The following is a 27,914-nucleotide window of genomic DNA, read 5'->3' as shown; positions in this document are numbered from 1 at the left end:
CATTGAGACAGATTGTTTCGTTGTTGTAAACCATGTCCAAAAAGGACCATAGTTAAGAAATAACGGTTTGGACTTTAAATCTTTGGTCTTATCCAGATCAAACTAACACTTCCCATGTCAAGTCTGTGGGGAGACCTCTCTGCAGGAGAAGAGAAATTCTTAATTTTTTATGGTAAAGTAAGGATTTGATTAAAATGAAAATCCACAAAGATCTTAGGGAGGAACTGGAGGTGTGTTCTCATAACTATCCTATTACTATGAAATATCCCATAAAGTCCATGGACACAGACTTGAGGCACTGGAGGGGCCAGATTTTCACCACGGATTTATCCCCCTATGCTGAGGTTACACTGATCTAGGGGCAGGCGGAACTTCCTCTGCAGGTGGTGTACCAGAAGATACAACCTAACAACTGCATTGTTCTGCAAGAGGAGGTCCTGGATGGATCCTCACTATTGAGAGCAGTGTTTATACCCCCACTTCAAAACAACCACAATTTCTACACCGCTTCTCTTTTAGCTGCCTGGACCCACCTGCCCTGGTTATTGGAGGGAGAATTTAACTGCTTCCTAGATCCAGTCTTGGACCGTTCAACTCCACCCCTCCCCAACACCCAAACCATCGCCAACACCCTGAGTTTGACAGCCTGGCTTTACCATTGCTCCTTGCAAGCTATATGGCGACATCATCACCCAGGTCTCCGCCTCTACTCATACTACTCCCCAGTACACAGCGAATATACTCGTCTACACTGGCTAGTTGGTTCTCAGTTTCTGTGCCCCTCAATCTTCTCCCTAGAATACCTGTGCCAAGAACTATCTGATTATAGCCCCTTGATAGCAGAGGCAAATTTTTCGCCGTCCCCACATTGCACTTGCAACCTTCAAGTCCTGAGGACCCCACTTTCTGAGATACAGTCTAGGACAGTATAGTTGATTACTCTGAGCATAACTAGGTCTCAGCCTCTTCACCCTCCGTTGAGTGTGAGGCCTTCAAGGTGGTGGTCAGTTGCTTCTACTCCATGGCAGTTTTGGGGTTCCGAAAGATAGCTTCAAGACCTGGACTCCACTGAGTACGAATATTTTAAACAGGGAGCGTAACTCAGCCGAGGACCCTACCTTGCGCACCACGCTTATACAGCTTCAGGAGTGGGAGACAACTCCTGGAACACCTACACTGTCTGCACAAGACAGCATTCACAGGAGGCACGCATGCCGAAGGCGACAAATCTGACCATCTCTTAGCACGGTTGGTTAAGAGGGATTCTCGCCTTCCACAGACTCTCCCGGTCTGCAGCCCCTCGGGCACCCTTCTTCATGCCCAAAATGAGATCTATAGTGGCTTTACAACCTACTACTCTGTACTCTACGCCCCCATTGAGGACCACCCAGAGGCATCAGTACAGGACTATCTGGCGGTGACTTCCCTCCCCCACCTTATACCAAAAGAGCAAGGAGTCTTATGATGAGCCAATTATGAAGCAAGAGATTCGTGCTGCAATCGTGGAACTGGCAACAGGGAAGACCCCTGAGACAGAAGGCCTCACCGTGGGATTTTATAAAACGTTAAGAGACACCCTCACCCCCAAGTTGTCCAGACTTGGACACGGTCACTAGGGAGAGCTCTCTTCCAGCCCCCCTACGCGAAGCGTCCCTTGTGTCTTTGCAGAAACCTGAAAAGGAACAAGCTGATCTAACCTCGTACCAGGCAATAGCCATCCTAAACATGGACTGCATGATCATCAGCAAGGTCCTGGCTGACTGCCACCACCATATTCTCCCTCGCCTAATTCATAAGGACCAGACCAGGTTTGTTCCTAGCAGAAATGCCTCCCTTAATCTTTGCCACCAGTACAGAGTCATGGAGGAAGCATTGCGTTCCAAGCCTGCTGCGACCGTTTTGGTGCTGGACCTCCATAAGGTCTTTGACACAACACTGGGGTTACCCTCTCGAGGTACTGTAAAGGCCTCACCAGTCTAATCCTCCTAATCCACAGAGCCCCCACTTTTCGGGTACATTATGGCAAACAACTGTCTGAGTCCTTGCGGGTACACTGCTCCCTGTCCCCTCTTCTCTTCGCTCTGGCAATGGAGCCCCTGGAGACTAGGGCCTGGCAAATGGGCAGGCAATGGGTCATTCCCTTCCTGAATGCTATCCAGACTATCTTGCTGTACGCTGGAGATGCCCTTTTCTATCTTAGGGACATTACTGCGATTGCTCCTCGATTGCCCGCTCTTAGGTGATCTCTCAAGCCTCCAGGTCAGCTGCCACAAATCGTGTATGTTTCCCCAGTCTCCGGCATTGCCCCAATGCACTTTGACCTTAAGGAAGAAATGCGTTACTTACCTGTAACAGCAGTTATCCAGTATTGGTGTCTTTCATAGATTCACATGCCTGAATCATTCCCCGTCGCCGAGACGGGAGCCTCCGGTACATAAAAAAGTAATGTCCTAAGGACATACATAGAGAATATAGGCCGAAGGGCCTCCCCTTTGGGGCCTTTCCACGTCCTTATGTAAAAAGGACCGAACTCTCATCGTTAGCCAATCAGCTCCGACCTCCCTCTAGAACCTTCCCGGGAGGAGCCTCAGTCCCTCAGATTTTCGTACGCACCCAGATAGGGTGTCGCAATGTAGACCTAGAGGTACGTGAGTCCTTACCGGGGAGGCGGGAGGGTTGCATGTGAATCTATGAAAGACACCAATACTGGATAACTGCTGTTACAGGTAAGTAACGCATTTCTTATCCAGTATTTGGGTGTCTTTCATAGATTCACATGCCTGAATCAGAGTAGCCAGCAGTTATACATGCATAGTGGTAAAGCACATTCTCACAACCAGCAGGCCTGCATAAATTACAGACAACGTGAGAAAAACATGGCAATATACAGTCATGCATATAGCAGAAAAAACCCATGAAGAATGTGCATACCTGGATGGCGGGACGAGGTAAGGCTCACCTTATTGGAAGAGATGGCGCAGCACCGCTTGTCCCACTGCAGCGTCCTTCTGCAGTTCGATGTCCAGGCAGTAGTGCCTGGAAAAGGTGTGCGGGGACTTCCAGGTCGCCGCTCGGCAGATGTCCAGGATCGTCACTCCAGCGAAGAGCGCCGCTGACGTTGACATCGCTCTGGTAGAGTGGGCAGCCACTCGGTCCGTCAAAGGCCGTCCGGCCTGATCATGGCAGAAAGCAATCGCTGAAGAAATCCAGCGGGAGATGCTCTGTTTTGTCAAGGGCAAACCCATGCGCGGGTTGCTGTAGGCTACAAAGAGTTGAGAAGACTTCCTGACCTCATTGGTCCTGTCCAAGCAGAATTTGAGACACCTTTTAAGGTCCAAGGAATGCAGCGCCCTTTCCGCCGCTGTGGAAGGGTTCGCAAAAAATGACTTGAGTACAATTGGTTCGTTCAGATGAAAGTCTGACTGCACTTTAGGAATGAATTTAGGGTTGGGCCTGAGTACCACTCGGTCGTGCCTGAATTGGAGATACGGTTCCTGAATAGACAGCGCTTGAAGTTCGCTGACTCGTCTGGCCGATGTCAGGGCGAGCAGGAGTGCCGTCTTCCATGAGAGATGTTTGAGAGTGGTCCGGTGTATGGGCTCGAAAGGGTGTTTCATTAGTTGGTTGAGCACCAAGTTCAATTGCCAGGTCGGAGGGACTTTCCGAGGCCTCGGAAAGGATCTGTAGAGCCCTTTCAGAAATTGCTTTATCAGTCGACTGGACCATAGGGAAGGTCCAGATGAGGTCCTGGTGAATCTAGAAATCGCAGCCAGATGAACCTTAATGGAGGCGTGAGCCAGCCCCGATTGAGCCAGGTGGAGGAGGTATGGTAGCAACTGTACTGGGGTGACCCGGAGAGGGTGTAAGCCTTGTTCCGAACACCACAAGCAGAACCTCTTCCACTTCAGCGAGTAGGTCTTGTTCGTGCTGCCCGCCCTCGCTTTGGCTAGTACGGCCCTGCAGTCCTGCGGGATCTCTAGGTCTCCGAACTCTCGGTGCTCAGGAGCCAGGCCGATAATTTGAGCGAACGGAGGTTCGGGTGGTGTACCTGGCCTCCGGACATCGTTAAGAGGTTCAGGTGTTGTCGCAGGTGAATCGGGGGCTTGATGGAAAGGCGAAGCAGGTCCGAGAACCAGTGTTGTCTCGGCCAGTACGGAGCAATCAGGATCAGGGTGCACGGCTCCGTCTTCATCTTCCGGAGGAGCCTCGGTATCATCGGGAACGGAGGAAAAGCGTACGCAAACACGCTGAACCAGCCGATGGAAAAAGCATTTCCCAGCGACCCCCGTTGGGGATGCCAGCTTGCGTAGCTTGGGCATTTGGCGTTCCCTGCCGTCGCGAAGAGATCGATCTTCGGGGTCCCCCATTGCGAGAAGACGTGGGCCACCGTGTCGCCGTTCAGCTCCCATTCGTGGGAGAGAGAGGTCTGTCTGCTGAGGGCGTCCGCGATGGTGTTGTCCTTCCCGGGAACGTACTCCGCTTTGAGGGAGAGCCCGTGTGCCACCAACCAGTTCCAGATTTTTTGCGATTCTCTTGAGAGAGAGAGAGATCGCGTTCCACCCTGTTTGTTCAGGTAGTGCATCGTCGTGGTGTTGTCCGTTTTGACGAGCACCGGGGAAGTTCCGATACGTGGCAGGAATGCCTGCAGAGCCAGATACACTGCCCTCAGTTCCAAGAGGTTGATGTGTAGTTGTTTCTCTTGGGCGTCCCATTTTCCGCTGACTCGAAGGTCCAACAGAACCGCGCCCCAGCCTTCCAGTGAGGCATCTGTCGTGATGACCAGAGGTGCCGGCGGCAGGAGGAACTGCAAGCCGGCCGTCAGGTGTGTCCGGTTTCTCCACCACAGAAGGGCCTTTGTGATGGCCGGTGTGATTGTGATAATGTCCTCGAAGGAGCCGGAACTCTGTTTCCATTGTCTCGCCAGCGCCTCCTGCAGGGGACGCATGCGGAGCCTGCAGTGTGGTATGAGGAGAATGCAGGAGGACATCATCCCTAGCAAGGAGGTGAATGTCCGGACTTTGATGCGAGACTTCTTGGCCACAGCCGCGGCCAGAGACAGTATTTTGTTGGTCCTGTCCTCCGAGGGGAAAGCCTTTGCGCGCTTCGTGTCTAAGGTAGCCCCCAGGAAGGTGATCCTCGTTGATGGAGTAGTGCAGGATTTTTTGAGGTTGATCGTCAGACCCAGCTGTTGAAAGAGAGCGCTGCAGGCGTTGGAGGAAGCAGTCGCGCCCTCCGGGGAAGGCGCCTTCACCAGCCAGTCGTCCAGGTAGGGGAATACCTGGTGACCCCTTTGTCGCAGGAAGGCTGCCACCGGCGCCAAGCACTTCGTGAAGATACGTGGTGCAGATTTGAGGCCGAATGGCAAGACCTTGAACTGGTAATGTCTGCCTGCTATTTCGAACCGTAGGTACCTCCTGTGCCGTATGAGGATGGGGATATGGTAGTAGGCGTCCTGTAAGTCCAGGGAGACCATCGAGTCTCCTCTTTCCAGCGCCCCCAGGATCTCCTGGATTGTGACCATCCGGAAGGATTGACTCCGCAGGAAGGCGTTGAGCGCCCGGAGGTCTAAGATCGGCCTCCATTTGTCCCCTTTCTGTTGGACTAGGAAGAAGTGGGAATAAAAACCCTTCCCCTTCTGGGACTCTGGGACTCTTTCGATGGCTCCTTTGACCAACATGGCGGATACTTCCTTGAGAAGGAGGTGCAGGTGTTTGTGAGCACGCTTCAGTGGAGGAGTGTTGGGAGGGGTGTTGACCATTTCGAGGGAATATCCAAATTGAATTATTTGTAGTACCCACCGATCCGTAGTGATTTTTCGCCAATTTTGGAGGAAGTGGGTCAGTTTTCCCCCAATTCGAAAGGATTGAGATGGTGGTGGGACTGGCTGGAGTAAATGGTCACTGGCGGCCGCCAGTGCCCTTCTTGGCGGACTTGCCTCTGAAGGACGACCTCCCATAGGACGACTGTCGGGTCTGTTGTTTGTGCTGGGGCTGGTTCCTGTTGCCGTAGGAGTAGGACGACCGATTTTGGTAGGAACCTCTGTAGGAGTACTGACCTCTGGAGCGGCCCCCCCGAAAGGACTGGTTCCGGGACTGGAGGGAGCCCAGAGCCCTCGCCGTATCGGTATCTTTCTTGATAGCCTGGAGTGCTTCGTCTATCTTCTCCCCAAAGAGAAATTGACCATCGAACGGCATGTCCAGCACCTTAGATTGGACCTCTTGTCGAAAGGACGTTGCTTTGAGCCAGCCTTGGCGGCGGAGCACGGCAGCCCCGGCCAACTGGCGGAATCCCGTCATGGCTGCGTCGATGGCGCAGTCGATGATTTCAGCCGCGGAGTTTTGTCCTTCCGCTAGGAGAGCTTTCACTTCGTCCTGGACCGTGGATGGCAGGCCTTGCAGATAGGGGGCTATGTCTTCCCATAGCTGGCGGTTGTAGCGCCCAAGTAGGGCGATGGAATTCGCCACTTTGATGGTCATGGCGGACGTGGTAGAGAACCGTTTGCCTATGGTGTCCAGTTTCCTTCCTTCCTTGTCTGGGGGTGCGGACAGCGGCGAGGAGGGGTTGCGGGATTGCTTTTGGGCCGCCTGAGTCACAACCGAGTCCGGTTTGGGGTGGCCGGTCAGGCAGGCTGGCGCGGTGATCGGGGCCTTATATTTTTTGTCTAGGCGCGGAACCACCGCAGGCACCGAGGCAGGCGTAAGCATCAGCTTCTTGCCCTGTTCCCACAGAAAGTCTATAAGTGGAATAGACTTGGCCAATTTCTGGCTGTGCTCCTTGAAATCATGGAGGAAGCATTCCGTTTCCGTGGATTCCACCGCCATGTGAAACCTCTTTGCTGCCCTGTCCACCAGTTTGTGGAAACCCCCAACGTCCGCCGTCTCAGATTGGCGCGGTCGCGGGGATGCCGGGGTAGACGAATGGTGTGATGACGCAGCATCGGCATCGTCGTCTCTGTGGTCCGAGTCAACGTCTTGCACTTCGCCTTCCTCCAAGTCCGTCTCCTCCTCCTCGCCTTCCGAGGAGTCCTCCACCTGAGGCTGGGGCCGAGTGCGAGGCTGGGGTTGGGTCCGAGGACGGGCCTGGAGAGCGGAAGGGCGCGAGGCCGACGGTTGCGCTTGGGTGACCGGCACCTGGGTTCCGCTGTCGGCATCCGGGAACCGTTGTTTATAGTCCTGCACCAGGGAGCGCAAATCGTTGACCAGAGACAGGGGCAAACAGATCATCGGGGTGTTCTCCGTGTTGACGTTCAAGGAGCGTTCCTGATACATAACTTCGTCCTGGTCCTCGTGAACGTCCTGGTTTTCCTCGTCGGACTCCTCACTCTGCAGTGTCACCTGCTCTTGCTCGGGTGCCAACTCTACCGTTGGGGGAACCGAGGAAGTTGGAATCGAGTGAATGGAGACTTCGACCAATCTAGATTCTTTCCAAGATGGCGCCGGGGTCTCTTCCGACGACGTGCGTGAAGATGGCGCGCCCGCCGTTGGTGACTTGAACGCCTCCGTTAGTGTCGATGGCATCAAATTCTGCGGGGATAAGGGAATCGCCGACTTACTGGTGGTAGAGCCTTCGACTTGAGATTTCTTGGGTGAAGGCGGACCCTTTGAACTTGACCTCGACCGTTTAGGTGACGATCCTTCGGTATGAGATGTCTTCGGCGAAGGCGTACCTTTAGATTTGGACCTCTTAGGTGACGAAGACGCAGATAGTGGCGATGGTCCGGTATTAGTCTTGGACGAAGGCTTCGGAGGAATGGTCGAGGAGACCGGTGCGCCTGAGGACGCAGTGGTGGTCGTTGTGGCCGTCGCGGAGGGCGATGAGGCCGTAGTGGTCGACACAGTGGTCGAGACCGAGGTGGTCCGCTTAGTAGATGGAGCGGGTTTCTTGAACCTCTGGCCATCCTTAACAGACACGGAGGAGGTGGTGGAACGTGCCTCCGAAGGTTTCCTGTGCGCCTTCTTAGGAGGAGTGTCTGTCTCTTCAGGGGACTGCACCCTGGGTCTCTTCTTGGAGACTTTGGAGGTCACGGAGACACTACCCTCGGAAGATTCCAGAGTGTCTCGGACCTTAAGCCTGTCGAGCCATTCGAGAAGGCGAGCCTCTCTTTCCTTAACAGTCTTCTTTGGGAAGGCTCTACACACCCTACACTTGTCAGGGACGTGGTCAGGGTACAGGCAATATAAGCACAGATCGTGCTTGTCCTCCGCTTGAATCCGCTGCTTGCCGCAGGAGGAACAGGCCCTGAGAAGGGCTTTCTTTTGCGAGTCCGCCATGGATGAAGCCTTCTTATTGGACTCCGACATGGGAGACAGTAGTCGAAGATAGGATATGTATTTTGTTCGTACAAAGTGTACTTCCAGCGAAGTTTGAGACTTCGAAGCAAGAAAAACCTGAAGAGCTCAGGTTGGAGACTCCCTAGCACAACGTGCGGTAGAAAATCTGAGGGACTGAGGCTCCTCCCGGGAAGGTTCTAGAGGGAGGTCGGAGCTGATTGGCTAACGATGAGAGTTCGGTCCTTTTTACATAAGGACGTGGAAAGGCCCCAAAGGGGAGGCCCTTCGGCCTATATTCTCTATGTATGTCCTTAGGACATTACTTTTTTATGTACCGGAGGCTCCCGTCTCGGCGACGGGGAATGATTCAGGCATGTGAATCTATGAAAGACACCCAAATACTGGATAAGGGCCAGTCCATTGGGTACACACTTCTTTTCGCTATCACGTAGCTACTGGACACTAAACTGAACGCAGCGGTGACAGCCCTCGCTATACATCATGCAAGACGATGGGGGGCACCTTGGATATATGTAATGGGGTGCGATTGGACTCACTGTCATCCCTGTATTGTGTTTGTGTTAAAAAAAATTCAGAAAAAAAGTTCATGGGTTCATACAGCTTGTATCTTGCTAACTCCACATGCAGATGTTATTACAACCAAGAAGCAGCTTTTCATTAAAGGAGTTTTAAAGAAGTTTGGTGAACATGCCCAAAGGGAGGGCTCATAAGATGTGAAAGAACAATGTTCAAGTCCCATGGAGGAAAAGACATCTGGATTAGGAGAAAAACTTTTTTATGCCCTCCAGGAAATGGAATTATTTGTATGCATGATTACTGTCAGTTGGACTTTATTAGAGCAAAATGGATGTTTTGCCATGGCCAAATGAAGAAGCACAGGTTCTTCATCGCAAGTGGTAAGGCCAGAATTGTTCTGAGCACAACAGATGCAGACCCTCTCATACTTAAAGGAATCGGAATCCCTTGTATATGGTCTTCTAGCTTCCTTAACACACCCATGACCAACTGAGAAAGATTCAGGTGGCCATATTGTATAAGTCAGGAGTCAGGCTGCCAAGTTGAAGGTTGGAGGTTTGGGGTGCAGCATCTGGCCTACAAATGTGCAAAAGCTCCAGGCTGCATGGCAGCTTCCCGAGCGTTCAATTTGATAGAAGGATAAGGTTCCTGAACCACAACTGACAAGGCAACATTGGTGCAGCATGAATTATTGTGGCTTTCGAGAACGTTGGTTTGATAATTAATATTGATAACAGAGGAATGGGAGGAAAGGTATAGAAACATATCTGACCAGTTGATCTATATGGCATTCCCCACTGTGGCTAGTTGGTAAAACCTCAAGACACAGTATGGGCATATTGTTGTGGAGGTTTCATATTCATGTGTGTATTTAGAACTACAAAAATGCAGGACACCAGTGAACCTAGTAGAGACGATATGTGCCTTGCTGATGGATGGGCTGTTTTCTTTACATTGGGACCTTGTATAATTATAGATATTAGTCTATATTCCGAAGAAAACACTTGTGTCTGCTGTGCCCAAAACTGCTCCCAGATAGAGTAGAGACTGCACTCATATGGAAATCAATTTTTTGTGATTGGTGTGCAGATGCAATCAGTTGAGAGTAGCAAAAGTAATCCGGTAATGGTGGCATACTTGCTGATATGTTGACGCTTTGATCAGCCAAACTTCTTAGAAGGGATAGACTAAGATTTTCACTTCCTGAAAATGCTACAACGACCACCATAAATTTTGAAAAGATCCTGGATGTAGACTTTAGATCAATAAGAAGGATCTTGTATTGGTATAGGTCGCTTCCAACTGTGAATCTCAAGAACTTTTTATTGTTGGCTATTGGCCTATGAAAATAAGCATCTTAAAGGTCTAGGGAACATGGCCAATCCAATTCCCCTGATGGGGTTAGGAGTAACTCTGATGCAGTGCAAACATCCGGGATTTTTCATTGCAAATCCACTTGTTGGTCATCTATATATGGAATGTGTCTGAAGTCATTTATCCTCCACATAAAGTAGAAGGAATTCAGCAGGCACCTTCTCCATAGCCTGTTTTCGCAAAAGAATGAAGACTTCTGGCAGATGTTTCTGCTGATGTTAAGAAGTTGACTTATTTGGTGAAATTACAAGTGGAGAGTAACTAAACATGAGAAAGCATCCATTTTGCACAACATTCAGAACCAGTTTGTGGCTGGTTATGGATTTCCACTCTTCCAAGTAAAACAAAATGCATCCACTACTGGAGTGGGTAAAGAAAGAGGGGGAGGTGGGAACCCAACTTTTGACACCAGCAGTGTGTTTAGTTGCCTCTCGACTGACGTCTCTTGCCTTATATTACTGTCGACCTTGAGGCCACTGAGGGGTTTGAACATTCTGAGGGTAATACATCAATCAGGCAGTTTGAATGAGCGTTTCCTATATCTCTATTTCTTTGCTAACCAAACTGCTCAGTGTCCAATTCGGTTTTCATTCGAGGCATTTCGTAATCAGCAGGAGACCCAAATGCTGTGTTCCCTGAAATTGGAAGGTCCAAGATCCTGTGCTGTGCTTAGACCTATGAATCTCAGCCTAGAAGAACACCACAGGGCCAAGCCATGACAGTATCCGTGAGCTGCAAAAAGTGATGCATCTGCCGCAGATTAGGGAAGTTTCTCCCCATAGATGATGTAAAATAGGAAGTCCTTGAAGAACATCAGAATGTGGAATCCAGTATGCCTCGTGAGTGCCAATATCTTGGCCGTCAAATTCTGACCGATATGAGAGGCAATGACATCTCAATCTAGACCTTCGACAAGGTCTTAAATGATGACACAGAAACCTGGAATGCTTGTGGCGTCCCACAGGGATGGTTGTGGGTCTTGAGGAATCCTAGGTAGAAGCTTAGGTGGAAACAGAACCAAAGGAATGAGCAGTGGTGCAAGAGGTGGAGGATGAAGCATCAAAGGTCAATGAGGAGTCTCTGATTCCAGAGGATGTCTGCATTCCTTCATCTTTCTACGCCACCCCACAGTCTCCTACACAGCGACATATGAATGCCTCATCATCGATGATCCTCTCTCAACCCCCCAGGCTTCAAGTGACTCACTTCCTTTTCAACATCAACCAAGCCCTCAATAAATTGCATGTAGGGACAGTAACTCTTGGATGTCAATGTCCTTGATGTCGAATGGGGACTTCGCTCCTCACCATGCCTTCCCCAATTGGATCTCCCCCTGCGAGAGTCCTCAAAGAGTGAGACAGGAGTACCGGAAGAGGCGGCAGCGCACCCTCAGATCTTCCTCCATAAAACGATTTCTGCTGCTCTGACCTTTCTTCCTGGCCATAAAGATGAATCTTCTTATAATCTCTCAAAGAGCGCCAGGAGAGGGAGCTGCAGTAATGCAGTCTTCATGGGTTTTGAGATTCTAGCAGGAATAAGACACAGTCCTAGAAAGGGGAGGAGGATTCTGTTTGGGCAATTTATCTTGGCCAAGTCATAAAAGTAGATTTCATATTTTCCAGGATAAAAACCATTCTTTATGTGGGGAAAAAAATACTCTCAATCCTTAAGGATGTAGAGTTAACTATTTTTCAGAAGGTTATGAAAGGGTTTGTGTGGGACTTGAACACAGAGCTCAGTGCTCCAAGATCCTGTCATCAGGAGCCAGAAAAAAGACCCAAGATATTTACCATCAATAGGGCATGATGGGACACTCGGGATTTACGACTCCATAAAGAAATAGTGTCCTTTTTTAACTCTAGCATAGCTACACAGCTATATTTCCCTGTCATTCCCTTTCATTTACTTTAAAAGAAAATATAAAGAGTTGGTGAAGGAAGCTCACACCAACTCAAAGGAACTCTTCAGCGTCATCCAGGAACTCACCAAACCCCCCCAGCGAAACCACGGACATCACCCCCTCCCTGGACCTCTGCAACAAGCTTGGCTCCTACTTCCATCTGAAAATCAAGGGCCTCTACGACAACTTCAACAACCAGATACCAGACTCCGACACCTCTCACTCCTCCAGCAACACCAGCCAGCCCACCATCTCCTGTTAGACCCCAGTCACCACCGAATACACTGCACCAACCATTAAAGGCATCCACTCAGAAGCCCGCACGGACCCCTGCCCCTGCACTTCTTCCACATCGCTTCAGAATTATGACGCACCATCAATGCCACCTGTCATCGGCATCTTTCCCTACAACTGGAAACTTGTAGAAGTCAGAGAGCCCTACTAAAGAAGCCCTCAGCAGATCCCACGGACCTCAAGAACTACCGACCCATCTCCCTCCTCCCCTTCGCGGTCAAAGTCACCGAGAAGACGGTCAACGTCCAACTAACAAAATTATTCGAAGAAAACTACATCCTCGACCTCTCCCAATCCAGATTCCGCAGCAACCACAGCACAGAGACCGCCTACTCCCGCCACAGACTACATCCGCACCATCCTCGACCAAGGACAAACCACTGCCCTGATCCTAGTCGACCTCTCTGCAGCCTTCAACACCATCTCCCGTCGCACACTCACCACCAGACCCCATGACGGCGGCATATAGGGAACCGCCCTCGACTGGCTCCGCTCCTTCCGCACTGGCAGAACCCAAAGAATCAGACTGCCACCCTTCCTCGCCGAACCCACGGATCTCAACTGCAGAGTATCCCAGAGATTGTCGCTCAGTCCCACGCTCTTAAACATCTACATGGCCCCCCTCGCCACCATCGTGAGACAGCACGGAATCAGCATAGTATCCTACGTTTATGACACTCAGCTCATCCTCTCCCTCACCAAGGACCCCATCAGCACCGGACTCACTTCCACGAAGGAATGAAGGACGGTGCATCCTGGATGAGCAGCAGCTGCCTGAAGATCAACTCGGAGAAGACAGAGGTCCTCGTCCTAGGACCCTCCCCCTCTGCATAGGACAAAACCTGGGGGCCCACTGCCCTCAGCAGCCACCTCACCCCCATGGACCACACCTGAAATCTCGGCATCGTATTCGACTACTCTCTCTCCATGACCCGACAGGTCAACGCTATCGCTTCCACCTGCTTTAAAACCCTCCATATCCTCCGCAAGACCTTCAAATGGATCCCCCCCTTGAATCAAACAAGACTGTCACCCACACACTCATTACCAGCAGACTGGACTACGGAAATGCTCATTACGCCGGACACAACAAGTCTCTGCTCCGCAAACTCCAGACCATATAGAAAACAGCAGCCAGTCTCGTCCTCGGCACCCCTCGACACGAACACATGAACACATCACCCAATACCTGCATAACTTCTACTGGCTCCCCATTGAGAAGAGAGTAACTTTCAAGATACTCACCCACACCTACAAACGCCTCCACAACACCGGATCCCAATATCTCAACGACAGAATCTCTTTCCAAGTACCCAAGAGGAATCTCCGATCACCGACTTAGCCTTAGCCGAAACCCAGTGCATCCGCAGAGCAAGAACAGGTGGCATAACCTTCTCCTACATCATGGCCAAGACCTGGAACAAGCTCCTGATCGACATCAGACGCAACCCCACCCTGCACATCTTCAGGAAGACCCTAAAGACCTGGCTCTACGACTTCCTAAAATTAGGGCAAAAAGCTGCAGACCTTAAAAAAAAATATACAAGGAATCGCTTAAGGATGCCCACTCTGGCATCAAAAGATCATATGTGGTGGCGGAAAGTAGTATCCTCACTCTAAGATTGGTGAGTGAGATTGCCTGTACACAGTATAAAAACCATTAAGGGTTTTTGTAAGACGATTTGGGCGTACATTCATATGCAGACAGTACTACCTCATGCAACCTGTAGAAGCAAGGTGTTCTCATGAAATAGGCACACGAGGTATAGTAGGGATTAGGTATGGATCAGTGGAGACTGGGTTTGGGGTAAAATGTACACAAGATTTAATGGAGAATTATGCTTGGCTAGTTGGAGCAAAAGGTGATTACGTACCCGAAGTGCCTGCTCCTTTTTGATGCCTTCAACAATGTCAATGGGCTCCTTAACTATGGCTTCAGGATTCTCTGCTGCAACATCTTCAATATTTACGCCTCCCTGGGAGCTGCCTATGAGTACAGGTCCCTGGAACAAGAAAATAGGATGTTCAAAATACAAGATGCGCTGCAGTGATTTCATCAACAAGTAAAAATAATTTTTTCAATCAAATCCAGAATCTAAATTGTGCATAAAATCATCAGAATTATAAATATTTTAAAAAAAACGTTGTACCTCAAAAGTGAAAGATGGGTTATCATTTCACACCCTTTCTTAAACTAAAAACTAATAGCTTTCATTGCGTCACTCTCCCATTTTCCTCATTGGTGGAACTTGAATAGAAAAATAGGCAGCAGCAACACATATATCCACTAAATCCGAGAAAAACATGAAACTGAAAGCTGTCTACGTCTTCTGAAGGTCACAGCAGCAAAAATGGGCTTCATATATCTACTTCTAGTTTTGCAATACTAAGGTGCAAATTAGCAAAAACATGCATAACAGGTTAACTTGGTTTTTATGCATAGGCACAATGGATACATTCATGTGGAGCAAGCCCCCCTTCAAGAAAGCTACGAATGCACTGCACCACAAGATCAGCTTCATCGGAGAGGTTTAAAAGTTCAGTCGATGTTCTTGCACAACTTTTGAGTACCATAAACCTCTTCTTATCAGTTTTAACAATAGTAAAAAAAAGAATCTTAAACACACTCAGTTGGCCTGCTTACTAAAGGTTGTAAACACAAACCAATTAGGGCTTTTTCTGTGTGTGATCCAAGGCGCATACATATCCTGAAGGAGGGCTTCGGGTAGAGTTTTTCAAGCCGACACAATCAGTAACACCACCATACCTGCCAACTTGAAGAACAATCTCACAATGTGAGGAAGGGGCTGGGCCTTGAAGGGAGCAGGGCCTTTCATCAAGAAGTACCCAGGAGGCAATTTTGAACCCCCACCCCATAAAAATAACAAGCATTGGCGTAGCCAATAGGTCTCACATTTAGAACCTTATAAGTGTTTAACCATGCAATAGTTATTATTGTTGCAACAAGGATATTGTGCTGCATAACTAAATACTTATAAGGTCCCAAAGACGAGACCTATAGGCTATGCCAATGTTTGTTTTGGTAGGCACAGGGAGATTAAGTGATTTGCACAGAATCACATGTTGTGCGGTCGACCCGGGGCTCGAACGTTGATTTCCCAACCAAAGGTCAGCACTCTAGCCATGAGACCACATCCTCTCCCCGCAGATTTATAAAATGTGAATACATATATGCAACCAACATAATAAAAATGTGTCACGAGCTGGACAGTTCGTCATCTTATCAGTGTAATTAAAACACAATATTAAAATCTAACCAGGTGGCCACTCCTTGGCGATGGGCTCTTTAGTCCTGGTTAGGCTGTTGTAAACCTGTATGCCTGTGGGATATCCTGCTGGTATGACCCAGGTCTGTCTGCTGCTGCCTCTAGTATCCTTGTAGACCGGTAACAAACACTGCTTCAGGCCACATGGACTCGCCACTCCTCATCGAACCACCCACAGCATCATATCTGCAAGCTTGTCCTAATGACCGGGCAGAAATGGAAAGGGTTCCCTGGTTAGTGCCTGCTAACCAGCACCTCTCCCGCTGTAGCATGAAATGGAACATGCTGTAAGCCATGTAAATTGGTGGCAGTAGCTGGCCCTGCCGGGTCGCATCCGCTACACGGTATGCTTACAGCCATTTTAAAGTGTTAAATTTTCGTATTTGATGTGAAGAACGTTCATGAAATAAAATGATTTATGGGTATTTTGGTGAAAAAACATTTGGTAATGTACTTTTTACGTGGTTTATGGAGTGTTCGATGTGCCTTCATTTAAAATATTTCGACATTTAAAGCCTGTTACGGGCAAGCGCATTATCATGTGGTGTCTTCAGTTTACAATGTATGAGAAGACTTGGCATGCTTCAAAACGATTGTGTGCTCTCCTTTTTTCTGGTTAAACATGTTAACGGTACAGCAATTCAATACCAAAGCTTTATTTTGGCCACTGAAGGGCGCATGGTCATTTACATTCTGGGGAGGTGTATTTAAACGCACAGTGATAAGCACAAGTACACGCAAGGAGTGGAGTTCAACTGTGACTTTTTTTGAGAACCTGAAGGAGAGGATTTATAAATTCTGCGACTTGGTGTATTGCACTTCACACTGTGATGTGCAAGGTCATGAGATCTTGGGTGCTGTCTTTCAGCGTAGTGCTAATCCTGCAGAAATGTGTGTGTACACTTTGGTTGAAGGAGAAAATCTACAAAAACTTAGCGGTTGCAGGCCCAGACAAGGACCTGGTCCGCGACTGTTCGCTCCTCCCTGTTTTCAAGAGGTTTGTGGCGCGAGCACAGGAGACGCCCAGTAGTTACCATGGTATCGGCGCGCTCCTCACACAGCTCGAGAGAAGAAAGTGTGTATCACTTTCTGCATTCTCGTTTGTTGCAAACCCATATCAGGAGGATTACACTCGGCGTTCATCACTTATAAAGAAAACTTTGCATCGCAGTATTAGCACGGAACAGATCTCCAAATGTAGCTTGTGTTTGCTTTTTCCGCATCCCATTTCGAACAGCGCGACACATCAGTATTGGAATATAATAACAATACAATAGAAATTTGAGTCAATTGTTAGAGGAAAGCATACATACCAATATGCGCTGTGTTTAATAACGCAGCCGCAGTAATCTGATCCCAAGTGGGGGAGGTGTAACACAGCGAAGCCACGAAAGTCATCGCGATCCCGATCACAGTGAAAACGAAAGTGATCGCACGCAGGACAAAGTGCAAGCATTGGGCGCGATCATGAAATAAAAAACATTTAAAAACGTGAGTGGTGACGCGAGTGGTGCGAGCGCCTGCGCGCGACGGGAAAAAGTGCTGTGCACGTTGCGCGCGCTTGTGCGCGTAATAGCAAGCTGGTGGCCGGCAAGGTAGCACTTTTACAGCAGCGCCTAAATGTCTCGCAAGAGTAACGCATGCGCTGGCTCAGGCGAGACCTATAAATAAAAGCTTGCGGAGGCTGGTGTGGATGTCCTTGGGTGTTTCCACACCCCTTAATGGACAGCGGTATTTCAAAGAATCTGGAAAATTAGCTAGAAAACCACTATTTACAGTGGTTTCCAGCTCATTTTCCCTGCCACAGCCTGATATCGGCTCCTCGCCAGATGACGGCAGCCGATATCGTGTGTCACACTGTGGCATCATGTGAGTTGGCAGGTATGCAACAGGGCAACATTAATACATTTGGTGACGTAAGGGAGAAAACATATTAGATAGGAGCATAGCTCAATGTGAGAAGGACACCTCAAGAGTTTCCTAGTAAACGTCTTCTCCTCTAATTGGAGCAAACCGACATGCCAGCTTGACAGTTTAAGGCAGTTTTTGCTCCAGAAATGCTAAGATTGGGATCCGCAGGGATCCCTCCACACAGTTGGTCAAGAATAAAGACTGATTTAGTAGCTTGTAACACTGTAGTTTGCCAGTTTGACAACAGTAGGTCACCATCAAGTTTGTATTCGAAACCCAATACCCTACCAAATACATAAGTCAACACACTAAAGGCCACTAGAAATAACCACATATCCTTAGTGCTGAGGTTTTGCAGTTGACTGGACATTATGTTAAACTCGGAAATGTTAGAAGACCGGTCCAGGATGGAAGTCTCTTTCCTACTCGCAAGGAATCCTGCTATTATTGCTGCAGTTTGCCCTATAGAGTGCAAACTTAAAGGAAACCAGACCAAAAAGTGCCTCAGAACCACTAATTCAGAGAGCTGAAAAACAACCTGTACATTTGCCTTAAACCCCAACCCTTATCAATGCCATAAAGTCATGATGCATATTTTAAAAAAGATTTAGCACTGGGTCATCACCATCCATACCTATATAGAGAAATTTATATTTTTGAAGGCCGAGTTTAAACCCATTAAGGGAGATGGTAGGCCCAAAAAAGGCCAAGTTAACAGTGCAAGTTCCCAACACAATATGTTTACAGATACCAAGTTAAAAGTTTTAGGCACTGCTTACTCAGCCACTGCCTTTGAGTGAACTCATAATGGTTAGGGGTGGAGTAACAACTTTTCTTTTGCCTATATATGAAGATGTTACTATATAGTCTTGTCTACCAATTTAAATGTGGAGTCTAATACTGACAGTGTTTGGCAACAATTTGTCTATGATATTACTCATTTTATTTCAAGGGTAGAAGGCCCTTGTAAACATAAAAATTGAGCATTAAAAAAAAATTAATGAACAGCTACAGAATGGGACTTAGGTCAACCCTCTTCAGCCATTGCATGGTCTGATGTATCAGTCACATTTTGCAAAATCCCCCTCGAGTGTCATTCAACAGTGAAAGTATCAATCAAGTATCAAACGAAGTATGTGGCTTTATATGACTTCATCTGAAGAGGCTCTCCAGGCCAACTTTTTTCATTCTTTGTGCTGTGTATGGCAACTGTCCCCTTTTAGAGAATGCTTTGTTGGGGGCATCATACAAAGAAGCAGAGTTGTGATTCAGATCTAGAAGACACACTTTGACTACACACTGAAAGCTGGGAGGGATGGTAGGCAGGGGAAGTGACAAAGGCACAGATAAAGAATCCAAACTTGATGCAGGATGGCTACTTCAGGGCTGCTGTTGACAACCCACCTCCTCTCATTGCAAAACTGCTAACGTGCGGGGCTGCCCAGTGAGCATTCTGGTCTGTAATACTAAACGTAAGGCTCTTTGGAAAGGACTTATAATTATGTATCAGTACTCGATCTGGACATTGGCTCTTAACCAACAGTGAAGTAGATAATTGATGGACCAGGCCCTCGCAGCAGGGTCACCCCCAAACCTTGCCTTTTTCCTGCCAATTTTGGCTGACATTTGTTTTTGTTGGCCTTAGGACTGTGAACTTTACCACTGCTAACCAATGCTAAAGTGTTCGTGATCATTCCCCCAATCATGGTTAAATTGGCGTAGCTCTAATTGGCATATTTACTTTACTGGCAAGTCCCTGTAGAGTGGTATACCATAAACCCAGGGCCTGAAAATTAAATGCTAATAGTGGACTTGTACCACTTATTGTGCCACCCACTTAAGTAGTACTTTAAAGCATGTCCAATGCTTGCCACTGCAGCCTGAATGCAGTTTAAACTGCCTTGTTGACTTGGCAATTAAACACCCTTGCCAAGCCTTAAGCTCCCCTTTCATTACATACAAGTAAGGCCCTAGCTAGCCAATAAGGCAGGGTGCTGAATACTTAAAGGGCTGGCAGGACATGTACATTTATGTTTTACATGTCCTAGTAGTAAAACCCTCTTAAACTCATTCTTCACTACTGTGAGGCCTACCCCTCCCATAGGATAACATTGGGGATTCCTTATTACATGTAATAATCTGTCATTTCTGAATGGGAGCAAGTAGCTATATCATGTTTGGTATCTATGAGATAATGATGAATCCTCTTCAATGGTAAAATCTGATTTTTCAGTAGAATTTGGAAAATGCCCCTTTTAGAAGGTTGGCATTTCCCTGCCCTTAGCGCCTGCAGCCAGTCCTGGGTCACATGACTGGGTACAGCTGACGCACTTTGTGTATTTATCCCAGACTGTAAAGAAATAGAGGGATTCGGTGTAGCACAATGGGCCATCTGCTGGCAGGATGGGAGGCATATCTGAGCACAGCCACATTTTCACAGGAATAGGATGTACTCTGCCTTCACACAACGAGTCTAGCAACCTCACATTGTCACTGCAACCAGCTCGGAGCAAGGGCAGGGGTTGTCAGGAACTTTCATGTAATTCAAAGTACCTTTCTAGAAGCTTTTCCCACCTTCCACAAGACGGGCACCAGGGAATAAAAATAGGATCTTTAGACCTACTCTTCAGTTCACTCCTGGACCTGCGTATGGACTCTCAGAGGGCTGCCAGCTGCTATGACCTGCTGCGCACTCTGCAACCTTCTTTGCCGTCTGGAGTCTACCTTCAACCATCAGAGCCCAGCCCTGCTGTTGAGCCCTGCAACTTTACCCGAACCCAGTACTACCAGTGACTCCAAGGGTTAGTTTGCAAGCCTCCTGTTCAGAGCCACAGGAACACAAACGGCTCCCACCATCTTGAACCGGCACCTGGACCCACCCTGAGGGCGTCCTGATCCCCAAGAGGTTTCACACGACTCCTAAACCCTTGGTTGTGGTGCTAAAGGTGTTCAGATGACCAAAAAAATGTAGGCCCAAAACTGCTCTGAGAACAAGGAGGCGACCGGGAGGAACCTACTTGCCTATCCACCCAAGGTGCATCGCTGGTGGGATAGACCTTGCGGCTCATCCCTCTATGTCCTTCTCTGCAGGAGCATATACTTGTCAGCGGTCCTTCACCAAAGGGGTACCCGGCATCATGGAACTGTCTTCGGCTACAGCCCTCTGTCTCATCCCACTGGAGATTTTAGACTTCAATTTTGGAGACTAAGGTAATAATAACAAGTTAGGCGGTCCATCTGACCACCAAACTCATGGTGGCAGTCAGGGACTGCTGCACCAGTGGTCCTACCGGTCCATTGCAGTGGCACGGTGGTCTGAGGCTGCAATAAACTTGGCTGCGTCGCTGCGGCACAGCCAAGCATATTACGAGTTTACTCACCGCCAGCAGTCTCATGGCAGTGCTCACACCATGAAAATGATGGCGGGGAGGAAACTTAGGGGGCCTACAGGGCCCCTGTTACCTCAGGCCCTGGGGATACATGCAGGGGGGCACATGGTGTGCCCCCCTGTGAGCATGCACCCTAGTTCCTGCACGGCACAGACTGTAAAGTCCATGCAGTGCAGGAACTTGCTTTGGCACTCCTTCAGCGCTGTAGTTCAAAGGCTCACATTGAGCCTCTGAACTGCACCGCCACAGGACCACTGCGCCGCCCACCAGACCACGAAATAACTCGTAATTGGGTGGGTGGCGGTTGACTTTGGCGGTGTGGAAGCAGGGCGCTGGCATGGCGGCCCGCTCCCACACCGTCAAAATCGTATTGAGGCCCCAAGTCCGAATGTAGAAATCTTCACTGCGACTTCGCCCCAAAGCCTTCAGATGACGACGCTTCCTCCTCGGACACCACCTGCACCCGTGACCCGCTTAACTTTAATTTCTTAGGCATTCTTTTCCAGTATTTCTTCCAAGTTGGAAGGTAAGCACCGAACTGACCCAGTCCACTTCTTGTAGCCATACTGTGCTCCATCGTGGTTGGCCGTATTTGTCAACTTTGACCAGTCTTGCGTGACTAGATATCCGCGGTTAGCTCTTTGGTCTTTTAGGTGCTCGTTTTTACTAAAAATCTTAAAATTTATTAACTGGTTCTACTGATAGGATTTTTGTTGTGTTGGTGTCAAATAATTTTTTTTTATTTACTTTTTAAATTGATTAGAGATTCATCTTTTGTTGTGTTTTCACTTTAGTTCTGTTTGTGTGCTGCTTAAATACTTTACACATTGCCTCTAAGTTAAGCCTGCTTTTTGTGCCAAGCTACCCAGGGTTAAGCACAGGTTACGTTAGTGACTTTTTGTGGCTCCCCCTGCAAGGGATTGTCGCTGTTGCTTGGCCAGGATTCACACCCCAGCCAACCAACAAACCAATTTCTCACAGAAATTCATACTGCTCCCCTTTTAAAGCGACTAGTATGTTCATTCTAAATTTGCAATTCATAAATACCTCCCCATTTGTCTTCAGATTCCTCAGGCCCATAGAGAGGCACAAAAGGTCAACCTAGTTCACAAGTAAAACATTCATAGCAAGAACAAAAGCAAGGCAGACCCTCCGACAGCAGCATCAGAGTCATCCCCCCACCAAGTGGGACACGTACCTGTTTCAGCAGGCCTCCATATGAAGCCCTGCCCCAGGCAGATAGATCAGTATAAACGTACCACGTAGTCTGATGTCATCACGGACCGAAGCAGGGGTGAAGTCGCCTCCTCGCCCTGAGGCCACAGCGTCACCCCTGGTCCGCCCAGAGAGTCCGGAAAGAGAGGTGAAGCTGGCCTCCGCTGCCAAGCACAGCTTCACCTGCTGGTCTGCGTGGATGTCTCGAAAGGAGCGCTCTGCTCCCGGATACCACTGTCTCGCCCCTCACTCACCAGGTCACCACAATCTCACAGGTCTCTGCGTGATTCACGCTGTCTTACTACAGTGTTCCTTGCCAGCTTTTCCAAGTCGCCCCCTGCATCAGGGTCCCACTCCACTCCTGTGTGCCACACGACCTCCAGGCCAAAGCCCTCAAACAGCGCAGGAGGGCTCCCTGCTCCAAACGCCAGGCAGGACAGGGAAGAGGTCCGCAGTGTGTTGCCTAATAAGTCCCCAATGTCCAATTATCCTGCCACTGTGCTCTGTATAAACTACCTTTACATTCCCTCATCGTGACTCATATGGCTGCAAATTTTGCACACATTTTTCCTGTGGCTTCTCCACTTCCTTTGGCTTTCTCCTTATTTGTTTGAATGTTAAGTATTCGACAATTATTCAATTACATTACCAGAAGAGGGCCTAAGATATTTTAAATACCAGGCTCTGAACCTCGTATACAATTATGGTATATTGCTCATGTCTAACTAACTTTGTATCGATTACAGGACTCTGATTTCAAAAATGTTGTTTTATGTTTGACTATACATGAATCACCTTAATTATTTGGCCTGTCACTGCCCCTTTCTCAACGCCAATTCGCAATTAAGTGCTTAACTATGGGACAATGTACCTCTATAATCTATTTTGTATTGACAATAGGACCATGTGACCACCCATGCCTAACTATGGCTTTCGATATATGCCTCACCTTGATGACCATATCCGAATTTTCTCAATACTAGTCTTGTGATTTACATGAAAAACTGTGGATTATTGTACCTTGATTAATTCTGTGGTTGTATTTACCCATCTCCCCTTCACATTAACTTTTTTTCCCCCTCCTCACCCCTTTCGTGTCCTTTGTTACCTAAACTTGGATAACTGTACCATGAATATTTCTGTGATTCTATTTCCCTTTTCTGTTGTACCTTAACTTTCCGCCCTCTCCCCTCTTCTGTTCTCTGTCACTCAAACTCCTAACTTTTTCTTTCCAATTCTTCTAACTATGACTTTCGATATATGCTTCACCTTGATGACGGCCATATCTGAATTTTCTCAGTACTAGTCTCGTGATTTACATGAAAAACCTTTTTCCGACCCTCACCCCTTTCGTGTCCTCTGTTGTTCAAATTTGGATAACTGTACCATGAATATTTCTGTGATTTTATTTCCCTTCTCTGTTGTACCTTACCTTTTTCCCCCTCCCCCCCTCTTCTGTTCTGTCACTCAAATTTCTAATTTTTTCTTTCCACCTCTCCTACAACTCTATTCCAATGTCATTTTCACCTAAATACTATTCCCAATTCTCAACCTACTTTCTCATGTGCGAATTTTCTTTGCCTCTCCAACCACAACAAACCCTTCTCTTTTATATTCACACCCTATCCGCCTTGAAAAAGCCCTAAGCCAATGGGCCACATGGGCGAAACAAGTGTCGGCTGTCTCTTTACTTTGTTTTTTGTTCTATGCATGAGAAAATAAATAAATACGACGCATTTGAAAATCTCCATAGAATTCTTGGAAATCATTCCACATAACTACATACAAATTGGAAAGGCTCGAAACTCCATCCTTCTCCAGAGGTCCACAGTAAGCCTCAAGGATCAGATGGGCCCTCCCCCCTTCAACTCTGATCCATCAGGATTAATATATTTCGTCTTGAGGAATTCCACGCTCTTCTTACAGCAGATCCCCCCATGCCTAATGAAGATTCTAACTTAGGGTATGACAGTCTTTGCGACTAGATCAACAAAGCTTTAGATTCGCTAATTCCAGCGAAATGGACAAAACCACGATCCCATGAACCCAGCCCTTGGTTCAACAACAAACTTACTCTATTAAGGAAAGAGTTAAAAGTAACAGAACGTAGATGGAGAAGGAACTATGACCCCACGTCCAAGACCCTATATGTCCAGCTACAAAAAAACTACCACCGCAATATTTGTAGAATTAGAGCTGCATATTATGCCACTGAAATTCACAACAGCCAGAATGCTTCTAAAACTATTTTTAGAATCCTGAAAGAGCTCAGTGCTAAAAAAAAATGTAAATAACCTTAACATCTCTCCTGCTCTATGTGATAACTTGGCCACCTTTTTCATGGATAAAATCAAGAAATTCTACAACTCCTTTCCGGCTACGTGCCAACCCACTCCCATAATAGACTCTAACAGACCCAAACTTTCCATCATTCCGGCAATCAGTCATAAAAATTATCTGATACTATGCGACAAAATTAAATCTGGCTCCCTCGCAGATCACCTGAAACCTGATTTTTTTTAGAGAAGCCGGTGAAATAATAGTAGGCCCACTCAGAGAAATTACTAACTCCTTTTTTCTCACGGCCAACATTCCCGCCACCTGGAAGCAAGCTTGGGTCTCTCCTATCATAAAGAAACCCTCATTTGACCCTAATTTACCTGAGAATTTCAGGCCAATTTCTCTGCTTCCTTGGCCAGCCAAAGTGGCGGAAGCTCATGTTAATTCCACCTTACCAACTTTTTGGTGTCTAATTCCATTCTAGACAGGTCTCAACATGGCTTCCGGGCCGGGCACAGCACCGAAACTGCCCACCTGAGTGTCATTGAACATCTTCGGACCATACTAGACTCAGGAGGAACGGCAGCACTGATTCTTTTAGACTTCAGTGCTGCCTTTGATACGGTTTCCCACAAGGTGCTGCTGTCCAGACTTGAGGAAGTAGGGGTCCTTGACCAGGCTCTTAGCTGGTTCAAGGCTTTCCTGTCAGACAGATCTTTTAGGGTCTCTATTCCACCGTATCTCTCCAAGGAATGTCCTGTTGAACAGGGAGTACCCCAGGGGTCTGCCCTCAGCCCCACCCTGTTCAATGTTTATGTCCTTCCGTTGGCAGAGGTAGCCAGGAAGCGCGGGCTCTCACTGGTGTCCTACGCCGATGATACCCAGCTGGTGGTAGCACTAAAAGACGAGAGTGGCCTGAGTGCACAGAATTTTAGACAAACCCTCGCAGATATCACCAGCTGGATGCCATCAAACTACCTCCAACTTAATGCCGGCAAGACGGAGGTTCTGCTGCTAGGTAAAGACACAACGGCCTGGGGAAGTAACTGGTGGCCTGAAACTATGGATCAACCACCTGTACCCAAAAATGTGGTAAAAAACCTCGGAGTATGGGTGGACTCTGCCTTGAACTTTACCCACCACACTAAAAAAGTGGCTGCCACATGTTTTGGAATTTTACGAAACCTACGGCCTATTTTAAAATATTTTGACCATCAGACTCGCCAAGTGGTGGTACAATAATCAATTCTCTTGCGGTTGGACTACGCTAGCTCCTTGCTGCTGGGAACTAACGTGGCCGAGAAAGTCAGACTACAGCGAGTTCAAAATGCTGCCGCAAGAGCTCTGATGGGTCTTCCCCGTCACAAATCCATTTCCTCTACTCTCAAGAGCCTACATTGGCTCCCTGTTGAAAAGAGGATTCATTTTAAAACCCTATGCATTGCTTTTAAAATTTTGAAACTCGCCTCCACCCCCATGCTATGTCCACTCCTCTCATCCTACGCTCCTCGACGCACTCTACGGTCGGAGGGACAGAACCTGGTCACTATCCCCCGCATTAAATTAAGCCGAAAGGGCGGCCGCTCATTTAGATACCTAGCGGCCAAGCTCTGGAATAGACTTCCAGCCCAGATTCGTGAGATGAAGGATCTTCTATCCTTCAGAAAAGCCATTAAAACTCACATTTTCGGTTAGTTATGTTGTGTTCATTCAGTTTCATCTTCAGCAGTCTCCATTGAACAATGGCAGCTAGCGCCGGGACGCCCCTTGGCTGGGGCAGCCGTGCGCTATACAAACACCTTTAACATAACATAATATATGGGCTAGAGCGAAGTGATGCAGCTACACGTCCGCCATCTATGGCTGCAAAGCCAAGCCCACTATGATATTGTACGTGTTTACAGTTCTTCTTGTATCTGGATCTTTGATGGCGCCTCCTGGCATGGATGGATTTCATTCGACATTGTCTATTAATTGTTGAAACTGAGCCTTGATAAACAAAGGCTTTTGTTATGAGCAAACTCAATAAAAATATTTGCCAAAAAAAACTGAGCAAGTCTCCAAAACCAATGAACCGACTCCGTCCATACCCACAGTTATGTAAAGGTCGGAGATGGCAAAGTAAGAGTTTCCTGCTTCTATCCAGGCAGAGGCCTGCCTGAAAGATACTTAAAATGCAATGTGCTTCTATAAATTCTGTGATCTAAGTGCATACAATGTTCAAGAGTTTGCTGAGAAATGGACCAATTATCAGAGGATCAAGTTTAGCCTTTTCCAGGAGGGGTTTCAACTACAGTGGTTTTCCAACTAAGAGGGACTAGTCCTTTTTAGGTCGAGCCTAGTGCAGCGCAGATGCGCTGCTCTATGGGAAGGCTTCTTGTAAGCACTCAAACACAGAGACTGCTCCGTGTGGGTCAGACTCCTCCCACACATTCCATTGGCCTTTGCGTGTGGCTTTAAAAAATGAAAGCACGCAAATGGCCGAAGACGGGTGCATGTCCCACCTTTCCTCTAAACGTTCACTCCCATGGCCTTTGGGTCACAGGAGCGTGCAGCGGCATGCAGGCTAGCAGCTGGTCGTGGATCAGGTTACTAATTTAAAATAGCGCGGTCGCTTTCACTTTCGCGGCTGCGCTTGTTTTAGATAACTACCAGGCCCATCAAGTCTTTCTTTTCTCAGAGATAGTGTTCACTGAGGACAGACCCCGACGTGCATTTTTCACAAACGGCCCTATGGGTGTTTTGTTCCTGTTTTTATCTTACACTTTTAAAGGCTTAAGTGTTCATTTTTGCTTTGCAAGGAGGACCAGCGCTGGAAAGACTAGCACTGTGGAGGCACAGGCACGTGGAAGGCTTGCAGGTTTCTGCCTGTGCGCTATCTGGCACCAACCTGTTGTGTAGGACTTGGCTACGAATAAAGAAAAAGCCCTGCTGTAAAACCATTTCTCACCAACTTCACACTTTTTTTTTACATCTATTGTTAATGGATTTAGTTTTAACTGCAGTTATGAGTTTGGTGTTTGCAAACCAACATAAACAAGCATTTACAGTGCAACAGCAGTTTTAACTCAAAATTAGGGTCCTATTGAGGCATAACAAGGGGATAGATTGAAACGTGCTGCGGGCCTTACAAAAAAAAAAAGTTACAACAGGTGACAAACAGGGAGGGTTGATCAAACGGCCTCAGAAAAGCAGAGATAGCTGACAAGTAACCTTTAACAGTGCCATGGGCAAAGCCTTGTTGGACTCAAAGAAGAGCAAACAAACCCTCGGACAGAAGTGCAGAACTAGGATCCACCTGGTGGGGTTAACACCAAGCCACAAACTTATCTCAAAGGCAGGTGTTGGCAGCCTAAAGGACACCTAGCTACCAGGATGGTCTCAGACTTCAGGAGGTAGATCAGAGACTTGACTGTCGCCGCTGAATCTCCATGCATGAAGGGGGAGTTTGTGCAGG

The 27,914-nt window shown here is 47.9% G+C and overlaps 1 protein-coding gene across 1 annotated transcript in view; it reads right to left on the bottom strand.

The window, feature by feature from the left end:
• SUCLA2 (succinate-CoA ligase ADP-forming subunit beta) overlaps positions 1 to 27,914 on the bottom strand; it is a 431,233-nt gene that overhangs the window by 204,836 nt on the left and 198,483 nt on the right. Inside the window, exon 5 of the mRNA XM_086934991.1 lies at positions 14,250 to 14,378. Within this exon, the coding sequence (XP_086791117.1) occupies positions 14,250 to 14,378 (129 nt within the window). The remainder of the gene's footprint in view (positions 1 to 14,249; positions 14,379 to 27,914) is intronic.

This window comes from Lissotriton vulgaris, chromosome 8 (genome assembly GCF_964263255.1).
Source record: "Lissotriton vulgaris chromosome 8, aLisVul1.2, whole genome shotgun sequence".
NCBI classification, from domain to species: domain Eukaryota; kingdom Metazoa; phylum Chordata; class Amphibia; order Caudata; family Salamandridae; genus Lissotriton; species Lissotriton vulgaris.
This window is presented reverse-complemented; position numbering and strand designations above follow the sequence as displayed.